Source organism: Ipomoea triloba, chromosome 11 (assembly GCF_003576645.1).
Source record: "Ipomoea triloba cultivar NCNSP0323 chromosome 11, ASM357664v1".
Taxonomy (NCBI): domain Eukaryota; kingdom Viridiplantae; phylum Streptophyta; class Magnoliopsida; order Solanales; family Convolvulaceae; genus Ipomoea; species Ipomoea triloba.
Window position 1 is genome coordinate 20,666,667 of NC_044926.1, and position 11,204 is coordinate 20,677,870.

At 32.8% G+C, this 11,204-nt stretch overlaps 2 protein-coding genes across 2 annotated transcripts; one reads left to right on the top strand and one right to left on the bottom strand.

Annotated features, from left to right (window-relative positions):
- The first annotated feature begins 2,957 nt into the window (after positions 1-2,957).
- Positions 2,958-3,884, top strand: LOC115996286 (kunitz trypsin inhibitor 5-like). The gene has a single exon (XM_031235477.1). It carries the CDS (start codon positions 3,011-3,013, stop codon positions 3,620-3,622), a length of 612 nt encoding a protein of 203 aa, XP_031091337.1. The 5' UTR covers positions 2,958-3,010; the 3' UTR covers positions 3,623-3,884.
- Positions 3,885-6,377: 2,493 nt separating this feature from the next.
- Positions 6,378-7,088, bottom strand: LOC115995567 (miraculin-like). The gene has a single exon (XM_031234632.1). It carries the CDS (start codon positions 7,082-7,084, stop codon positions 6,440-6,442), a length of 645 nt encoding a protein of 214 aa, XP_031090492.1. The 5' UTR covers positions 7,085-7,088; the 3' UTR covers positions 6,378-6,439.
- Between the last annotated feature and the right edge of the window lie 4,116 nt (positions 7,089-11,204).

Here is an 11,204-nt window from a genome sequence, read left to right on the forward strand (position 1 = left end):
TGTGGACCGCAATTTTCCATATTATGGACCATGGATTGAAACGACCAAATACAGAATTCATACTCGTAAGATACATAATTTGATCACACAACACAAAAAGAATCGCAACACAAGACACAACATAGCATTATGGACCCAGCTAAATTGAAATGATGAGATACAAAATTCATACTCATAAGGTACAAAGTTTTATAACACAAGACACAAAAAATCATAATACAAGACACATACACATGTTATATATTTAATTATTTTTCAAATACGATTTAGGTGCTAAACACAAAATTAACTTCACAATACAAGACACATAAATTCGACACAATTACTAATTTATTTCAGGTACAAAATTCACACTCACAAGGTACAAAATTTCATAACGCAAGACACCAAAAGTCATAACACAAAACACAAACACGTGACCAAGATCCATAATGCAGTAGTGTGAACTCTGGTCCATGGTATAACGATTGGATATTAAGTGTGTAAAGGCGTTGCAAGATGAAGAAATAATGGCCTACAAATCTAGATATTAGGTGAAATATGATATTACGTGATTGAAAGTAAATTATATCCAAATGCATTCTTGTCGTAGACAAAGCTATATCTACAAGCTTACTTCACATTCGGACAATGGCAATTAATTAAGTGTGATCGCTATGTGAATTGTCGAATTTATGATTCAATCCGTTCAAACATATCTGCCCTAAGCAGTCATGTTTGACGTGAAGGTGTTTCTTCAATTCATCTTGGCCACGCATACAATTTCAATACATATGATTGATAATAACAATTCCTGAATCCGGCCATCAAATCCATTCCGCGTTTGAACCAAACACCGTATAGTACCCATTTTCAATTTTGTAAAAGGATTTGGTTATAATATATATCAATATTAAGTTATTAACATTTACAAATCAAAATGAAAAAGTTGATAAAAATTCTTATATCAGGGTGGGATCATACATGCAAATGATATCATGGACCAGGATCTACTTTACATTGTATTGTGAACTATGGTCTAAAATGACATTCAGATTATGTGTCTGCAGTTAACATATTATGTGTCTGTAAATAAACTGAAGACACATAATATGTTAACTACAAGAACATAATATGTTAATTAACGACAACCACGTAAGATGTAGTTAACATATATATTATGTGCCTTCAATGTAATTACATGCACATGATCTATTAACTGAAAACATATATTATGCTAATTGCAAACACATAATTTTTGGATCAAATTCCACAATGCAATGTGAACCCTGATTCATGGTACTGCAATTGGAGCACGCGTCCATTGGTCAGGTACTGTGTGAAATAGTGTGTGTTTATATAATTTACACTTTTTAAAACTTTTGGACAAATTTACAACCCGTTTGAATTGGTTCGCGAAAAATATTTGAGGAATGAAATTGAAATTCAATGGAAAAGAAAATATAAGGAAGATTGATTTCATTATTGGGTTAGTGGAAAGAAATTACTGATAATATTGATTTCATTGTTTGGTTGGATTTGAAATTGTAAGGAAAAATGAGTATATAAAAACCAATATGCCTCTACACAGTAGTAATGATAATAAAAGTAATAGTGATTTTTAAATTAAAATATTATTACAATATCATAAATTTATATATATATATATATATGTGTGTGTGTGTGTGTGTGTGTGTGTGTGTGTGTGTGTGTGTGTGTTATTGTAATAATATAATAAAAATTATTATACATATTTGGTCCAAATGTCTATGATGGTAAAATTGTCTCATCAAATGATAAATTTTTCACAATGTCTATGAAAAATAAAATACCAATATTGTTAAAAAACTTTTCAAGTGAAAAATATATTTTTCATGAACCAAATCATAAAAAACTGAATTTTTCTCAAATTTATAAAAAAAAATGTTCCTTATAAGTAGTTTTCCATCCAACAAAACACTGCTTTAGTTGTTACGTAAGACTACCCCCATCCGTGAAATGTGGGAGTTTGCAAGACTACACTGTTCCTTATGGCACTTGTCTTGCAAGATTGCACAATAATCAAGCTGGGCAAAAAATATAAAAGTTGGCATTATTTCTGTAGTTGTTTTATGTTTTTTTAGAACTATTATTATTATTATTATTAAAATTTATATTATTGAAATTATAGGGATTTGAAATTGGGACCTATTTTTTAAAGTGAATTAGAGTTACATGGATGTAGAAAATATAGTGAGCTAGAGAATAGTAAAGTTGATAATGTATAAATAGAATTATTTTGAAAACAAGAGAATATTGCAGGAAAAAGAATAGCCTAAAAACCTCATTACTCTCCCCTTACTCATTCATTTTCTCTTACTTTTCACATCGGTCAACAATCTACTTAAAAATATGTTTATCAAAAATCATTGTCTTTGTGCTTTATTTTTTTTAAAGACAAGAATTTTATTTTTCCGTTTAAATTGGTGTGTTGTCTTTAAGGACATTTTGAATACATAAGACTTCTAGCGGTTTTAAAAGTTTGTTGTATTTGTACATTTTATTCAACGACAACAGTTTTATTTAGGTGTTGTTGGTGTCCATTTTGAATACACAACACATTTATGACAGTGGTTGTAAAAGTCTGTTGTCTTTATACAATTTTTTTAACGACAATAATTTTTATCAGTTACGGTTAGTGTATTGTCTTTAAACATACTTTGAATACAAAATACTTTTATGACAAACATTTTTAAAAGTAGTTCCTTATCTTTGTCTGATCTTCTTTAAACAATAACGATTTTATTTATCGGTATATCACATTTTCAATACACAATACTTCTAAGATAAAACACCTCACCCTGTCGGTAAATCATTAAGACACATTAATAACGTGTTGCGTGACAAATACCAACAAATCCATGCAGCAATCATTGAATAGACACATCCTATCCGATCCCCACACTTGTGCGCCTATTAAATCCTTCCCAGCCTCGTTCCTCTTCCCTCATCTCCAACTCTCACAGAAGTTTAATTAATACATATTTTCAAAATGGGTACACCATATTTATTCCTCTCTCTCTTCCTCTTCTCGGCCTTACTTTCCAACAACGCAGCACAGACGCCCCCGGCAGTGCTCGACACCGACGGAAACACCGTCCAAGGCGGCGTCAAGTACGTCATCGTCCCAGTACAGCCAAGCCAAGGCGGAGGGCTCGACCTCGCCTCCACCGGCAACCAGACCTGCCCGAAGAGCGTGGTCCAAGACGCCCCGAAAGTGACGGGCAACTCGGTAACGTTCTTCCCCGTGAACCCCAAAGACGTGGTTCGCAACGGCACGGATCTCAACGTCCAGTTCTCCGGCTCAAACGCGGGATGCCCCGAGTCTACTCTCTGGCAAATCGCACACGACCCGGAAAACACTGACGTCACCCAGTACGTGTTGAGCGGTGGAGATAAGGGAAACCCCAGTTTCTCCACGGCGAGAAGCTGGTTCATGATTCTGAAGACCAAAAATGGGTACAAGTTCAAGTTTTGTCCGGTGTCGTTGTGTGACTGCAATCCTGTTTGCCAAGATATTGCCATTACGGTGGAGAACGGACAGAGGCGTTTGGTAGTAGACTTACGCCTTACACCTTTGGAGGTCAACTTTAAGAAGGCTTAAAAATGTTCGATCTATATATGTGCTAGCTGATCCTAAATTATCTTAGCGATTTGGATGTAGTAGTAGTACAATAAACCATCCTCAAGAGAGAAATGGTCTAAGAACAATGAAATAAACATTACTCCATATACTGGTTATAGTACGTACTGTTATTTCTCTTTAGTTTTATACATATAGAGTGCTATTCATTAGTACGTATACGTCTTGTGCAAAATATCATGTACAATGATTAAGTATATATGTTAAAGATTTATTACCGAAATGGTCCCTCGGCTATTGTGAAATTATTAATTTGGTCATCGACAATTTTTCTTGCCTAATTAAGTTCTCGACTTTGAAAAATTTAACCAATTTGGTCATCCGTTTATTTTGGTGTTAAAAAACCGTTAAGTTGGGACCAAATTGATAACTTTTCTATAGTTAAGGGACCATTTTGATAATTAATTTTTGACTAAAATTGTCCCTTGATTATAATGAAATTATCAATTTGGTCCCGGTTTAACGAATATTAAACAGTAAAATAAACATAGGAACAAAATGGTTAATTTTTTAAAAGTCGATGATTTAACTGGGCAAGAAAAATTGTCGTGGACCAAATTGTAATAGTCGATGGACCATTTCAGTAATAAACTCATATGTTAAACAACTAAAAGCATACAATAAAAAATTTTTAAAAATAGGAATAAGGGTTAAATAGGCCATCAAACTACAATTAGGTCACTCAACAGCAAATTCAAGCAAATAAACCTAAAGTGGCCTGTTGACCAAGTAATTAGATGATGTGGCGATTACGAAATTAATTTTTATTTTATGAAATTGTCCTGTTTTATCATTTTTGCTTAGAAATACCTAAAAATGATAAAGAACTAAGTACCAAAATTCAATCAATCTAAACTAGAAGTAAACCAAATTTATTTGAAATAACTAATAGAAATAAGTGCATTTGAACACTTATCAAATACTTCACATTTAACTTTTTTGCTTGTCCTCAAGCAAAACTCAAAATGATGGTGGTGTTGGTGGTGGTAGTGGTATTGGTGGTGGTGGTGGCGGCGACGGCGGTGGTGGTGTGGTGGTGTGGTAGTGGTGGTGGTGATGATGGTGGTGTGGTAGTGGTGGTGATGGTGTAGTTGTCTTGTGATGTGGTGGTGGTGGTTCGGTGCTTGTGGTGGTGGTGGTAGTAATAATAATAATCTGAAAATTAATTTAAAAAAAGAAAAGAGGGAAGATTGATGAAAATTAAAGAATCTGAAAAATACCTTTCGACTAAAAAACTTAAGAAGACATTTTTCGCCGAATTGGATCTTTAAAAAAAAAATTGTTGACCAAAATAAATATTTTCTTTTGACTCCGTTTTGTTCGAGTATTATACCAAAAAATCTAAAAAATGACTTCTGAAAATCATTTTCCAAATTTTCAAACATTTAAATTCCTTTTCAATTTCTTCTTTTATTTTGATATTTCCTTTTGGGGTTGATTTGAACAACCAACAAACACGCCAAAATAACTTTAATTTTATACATTTTAAATAATTAAATAAGATGAATCTCATTTAATTTAGACTTACAAATACAAAACCAAACAGAATCTTAGAAAGAAAATCTTAAGGGGTGTATTCCATCATGACTTTTATAAACTTTTATATCAACTTTAAAAGTTTGGCGGTATTCAATTTAGACTTTTAAAAACTCTTTAAAAGTCTACTGATATTGAATCAAGACTTTTTAAAACTCTTTAAAAATATACTGGTATTCGATTCAAACTTTTATAGAGTCATTAAAAGTCTACTGGTATTCAAAAAGTTATTAATTTTCATAGACTCTGTCATAATAGGATTTCGATAGACTTTTTCTTTATTAATATAAATATATGAAATCCAACCCTTAAACCCCAAACTTATCAAGATTCTCTCCAAACTTTTTTATCTCTATGTAAACTAGACACATTTTTCATCAATTTTACGCTACGTTTCAAACCTTTCATAAATTTCATATACTTTGCTATGAAAAATTATTATTTACTAATGTTTAGAACAAAATTTATTTGTGTGAATAGCAAAAAAAAAAATTGTTGCGAACAGCCGGGGCTGCTGTTCGCAGCAAAAAAAAAAGAAATTATTGCGAACAGCAGCTGTTCGCAGCATGAGAATTCTGCTGCAACCAGCATCACATGCTGGTTGCAACAGAATTTCTAATTTTATTTTTTAATTTTATTTTTTATAAATTTTATTCAATTAATATAATGTTATATAATTGTATATTCATTAATTATTAATATATGTATTTGTGTTAAATTGATTTTTTGAGAAATTTTTATTTATTTTGTATTTAGTGAAAATTAACTATATTTTCTTAATATATAATACACTCTATTTTTTTAATAATCAATATTTATTATTTATTTTTTTTTACAATGCATTAATTTATTTATAATTTATAAAATATATTTTTGTAAGAAAATTATAAATAATATATTAATAGAAGTTATGGAATGTTTGTAAGGGCGTATTCAATTTAGAGTTTTAATGACTTTTGTAAACTTTTTAATATGAACAAGTTTTTAAAAGTCTATAAATGTTTGTATAAACTCTTACAAAGTTGATGAAAGTTTAAAATATTCTAGAAAAGTTTACAAAAACTCTACAAAAGTCAATTAAAATCCATCACTTTAAAAGTCTTTGAAATTCTTTTAAGAGTCTTGTTTGTTCAAATTTTTTGAACATTATTATTTCAAACACAATTCTTAGCTCTTATATTTTTGGAAGGAGGTATTGGATAATGCTGAATCACATAGATAGATCAGAGTACTATAAACAATTTAAACTCTCTCAAACTTGAGCTCCAAAGGATCATCTGTAAGAGCCAAACGCCTCTGCCCATCCTCCACAACGATTCCCACGTTTTTGCAAATGACTTCACAATATTCACACACTGACGGACAGAACACGAACCGGTAACCTTCACCGGATTTGGCAACCTTAAACCAATTCTTTATAGTGTCCCGGCCCGGATTTCCTTTGACGCCACCATTGACCACGTAGTGGGTCTCACTAGACAACGGTTTGTAACCATCGAGTGTCCAGACAAAAGAGTACCCGGGGCAAGCATCCAGCGCCTCCACAAACGAGTAGCCTTTGGGAAATTCGACGTTCATGTCGGTCCACTCACGTATAACGCCTTTCTTAGGATTGACGGGGAAAAATGTTACGGGCGTGCCCCCGTCGTAGGGTTCTTTTTGAACGACGCTGAGTGGACATGTGTGGTTCCCGACGCTAGCTAGGTTGAGTCCGAGGCCTAAATCTTGTCGGATTGGCTTGATGTAATAGTCGATGCCTTGTCGGACGATCTTTCCGGTCATGTCGAGTACCGGGTTAGGCTGAGAAGCCGCTGCACAAGGCGGAGAAAATTGCAGTGCTAGAAAGGAGAAGAGAAGGAAAGAACAAAATACGGTGGTTGACTGCATGGTGAATAATGTTTGATACTTTGATGTAATTTGGAGAAAGGTGAAGAAGATGTCTTGCTTAGCTTTAATTTTATACTACACGCAACATGTATTTCTTTATTATATGGTATATGCTTATTTGATGGATTTTGATTTCTGAATGAGTTGAACTGCTATAGCAACCGGTTTCAGGTTTTGAGGTCTTGCAGTCCCGTCTTTTTGTTTTTTCCTGTGGGTTATAATAAGCTAAGGATAAATCAATTAAGAAAAGACTTATACTTACCCATAAGGGGAGTTGAGTCAAGATGAAATTTTAATATTTATATTGAAAAAAAAAAATTAATACTAATCAAATTATAAAAATATTATATTCTTTCATATAAATAATAAATACTTTATTCTGGGTTAATATTACATTTTTCAATATAAGTATTATATTTTTATATTGACCCAACTCGTCTCGCACAAGTTTTGGCCTTAAGAAAAATGTGTGTAAAATTTTCTATATCAAATCTTTTATATTATTGATTCAATATGTCTTATTTTATTAGTTCGTACAGAATTATATTAATCAATTTTATGAATACATAATTAATAAAAAAAATTAAATATTTAATTATAATTAGTCAATACAAAAGCAACCTTATTAGCTACGGGGTATGATTTTTTTTTCTTTTAGATTTTTGTCATGCCAACAAGGATAGAGGAGAGGTAAAAAGGGAAGGAAAAAATAAAATAATTTTTTTTTACAAATTTGACAGTTTAAAAAAAAAATAGAAAGGTGTGCACAACGTGCACTGCACGTATCTTGCTGGGCACAGAAATGCTAAGAACGCGCAAAGTGTTCAAAAGACTAGTAGATATAGAGAGAATTATCAATCATTTTATAAATCATCCTTCATTCCAATATATACATCAAGTACATAGTCTCAATATAACAACAATACTATAAAGTATGAAGGCAACTGTTGGCAACTCGAGTGCAATAAGCATAACAAAAAATCATGTTCTTCATTCTCGCACTAAACACATAGATATCCGGCATCATTTTATTAGAGAATTGGTAATAAACTACCCCGAAAATATCTTTTGATATCTTCAAGATACAAAGATTTTGACATTTATGTGAGAAACCAATATAAGATTTTGATGGGCTACTTGGGTACTGGCTATCTTATTTAATTTGGTCCTCATGATGCCAAGTCCTAAACTGGTTATGCTATGAATTACCCCAAATGTTCTCAATGAGAATAATAAAGCTTGTGTTGCACAAATGAGAAATGTGTATGCAAAAGAATATTTGACAAAGCATATATAGAGTCAATATTCAACCCACATGAGCCCCATAAGAGTCACAAAATTATTATACAGAATATTTACTTTAGTGATAATCCAGGAGATTTATTCATCACAAAATTCATTTCTACACTTATTTTTGAAAAGATGTTTTTATGGGGTAGAATTTGAATATTGTTATCTTTACAGTGAGTGTCATCTACTTGAATTAATCTTGAAGATTGAGTTTTGAAGACCAAGAACTGTACTTTTTTTGTCTTTGATTGCGTCTTTGATATAATTTTTTTAATTAAAAGGTTTTTTAACGAGACAACTAGTGCAACACATGAATACACATATATCATATACTCGTTTTAACGGCGTTGTAAATAAATATATGTGGAGATTACTATAGGTATTATATTATAATAATATCTCTTTATAGTTTTTTTTTGAGTACTACTCTGTTACAATGTAGTATCAGTTCATAGCTACTTTCTCAACCTACTGAAGCACAAAGAGTTAACAGTTGCCTCCATTGAGGCTCGAACCCACTCTCATCATCCATGTGAGAGTGTTAACCGGGACACCGGATGCCGGATATCTATGTGTTTAGTGCGAGAATGAAGAACCGGATTTTTTGTTATGCTTATTGCACTCGAGTTGTCATAGTAAAGAGTGATTACCTGTTGTGAAATCCCAATCTGCCAACATCTGTTTCATCCATATCAGTTGGGCACAACTATTTCCCGCAAGTATGTATTCAGCTTCAGCCGTGGACAAGGATATAGAATTCTGCTTCCTGCTTAGCCAAGATATAAGATTTGAGCCTAGATAAAAATAGCCTCCATATGTGCTTTTCCTGTCATCCACGTTTCTTGCTCAGTCCGGATATGTCAAACCAACAAGTTGTGTACTTGACTCCTTCAAGTATCAAATCCTTAAATCCAAGGAGCCTTTTATGTATTTTATTATTATTTTTTGAAATAACCTTTTATGTATTTTATAATTCGCTTGAAAGCAGTTAAGTGAGATTCTTTAGGGTTTGCCTGGTATCTTGCACATGCCCCAACGCTGAAGCTTATGTCAGGTCTGCTCGCCGTTAGGTAGAGTAGACTACCAATCATGCTTCTATATAGACTTGGGCTAACATATTTTCCTTCATCATCACGGTGAAGTTTCATGTGAGTGGGAAATGGAGTGCGTACACTTTTGCTAGTGTTAAGCCCAAACAGTTTCACAAGATTGTTAGCATATTTGGTTTCAGAAACAAATACACCTTCTTCTGATTGTTTAATTTGTAAACCAAGGAAGTATGTTAAATCACCTACCATGCTCATCTCAAATTCCTCTTTCATGAGGTTGACAAATTTGGTAGCATGATGATCTGATGTAGAACAAAAAACTATATCATCTACATAGATTTGAGTAATAATTAGGTCAGAGTCATACATTTTGATGAACAAGGTTTTGTCAACACTTCCTCTGGTATATCCCTTCTTAATTAGATATTCTGTCAATCGTTAATACCAGGCTCTGGGTGCTTGTTTTAGTCCATATAGTGCCATTTTCAGTCTGTACACATAGTCTGGATGTCTCGGTTCTTCAAATCCTTTTGGTTGTGCAACATAGACTTTTCCTATTAAATGCCCATTTAAGAACGTAGTTTTGACATCCATTTGTTGTAGTTTGATCCGCATTGTGCAAGCGACTGAGATTAGAATTTTGATCAATTCTAATCTTGCAACCGAGGCAAATGTAGACTAGGCAATTCGTGTACGCGGGTTCGTTAACGGGTCGACACGATAATGACACAAGCACGATAAGGCTAAATAATTAGGTCAGAGTCATAGATTTGAGTAATAATCCGTGTCTCTCAGACTCTCACCTTCTCGGCTTCTCCAGTCTCCGTCTCTCATCTCTCACACACTTTCCGCGGCTCTGCTTCTCGCCCTGACGTTACCGATTCTCACCTCGGCGTCTCCGATTCTCACCCCCCTCCGCTCTCTCAAGTCTCGCCTTTGCTTTAGTTACTCAGTCACTCCCGGTGAGTCCCTCTCTCGCTTGAACTTTGAATCTCCTTTGACCTCTCAATCACTCATTCTCTCACCTCTCTATTTAGGAAACCTTAGATCTCCTTTGGGCTTCAACTTGACTTGTGAGTTGTGACCGCCGTTCACTAGCCCTCTACTCAAAGGACGCCGTCAAAGCCTTTGGCCATGATAATCTAACAGGTAAAATTTACTTTATTTGTCTATTTTTTTTTCTTCAGAAAATTAAATCTTTAATAGTTTTTTTTTTTTAAAATTTCGCCTTTGTATTCTTGCCAAAGATTTGTTTATATTTTTTTTTCCAGAAAAAATTTCCCATATGTCAATATATGTGTTTTTGTGTATTCCTGAATTTGTTAGATTTGTTGATGAATAGTTCTATACTTTTAATATTTTTTTTTGTGTTTAGAAAGTAGATGTTCATACTTCATATATTGAAAAGTTTAATTATTTTTTTTAGATTTTTTTACTGAAAAGTTAAATTTTAACATTTTTAGAAAATTTGTGACTTATGTAGTTAATAGTTATGTATACTATGTTAGTTTTATTTTGTGTGGTGCTAATTTTAACTCTCTGTTTCACTTCCAGTGTTCCAATTAACAAGTTGCTACACTCATTCTTGAGACTATTGAGATGTCCAGTCCAGACTTCATTAATTCCAGATCATCCTACAAAGGTAAGGATCCTCTATGGCTCCATTGTAGCATTACAAAATTGAGTTACTTTGTATTATTGTATATATGTGTGAAAATATGATTATATGTGAATATTTTTGTTAGTCTTAAATTTTGCAAAAAAAAAAAAAAAAAAAAAAA

Excerpts from the sequence above, each read along its gene's own strand:
- LOC115996286 (XM_031235477.1), top strand. The coding sequence starts at position 3,011 with ATGGGTACACCATATTTATTCCTCTCTCTCTTCCTCTTCTCGGCCTTA.
- LOC115995567 (XM_031234632.1), bottom strand. The coding sequence starts at position 7,084 with ATGCAGTCAACCACCGTATTTTGTTCTTTCCTTCTCTTCTCCTTTCTA.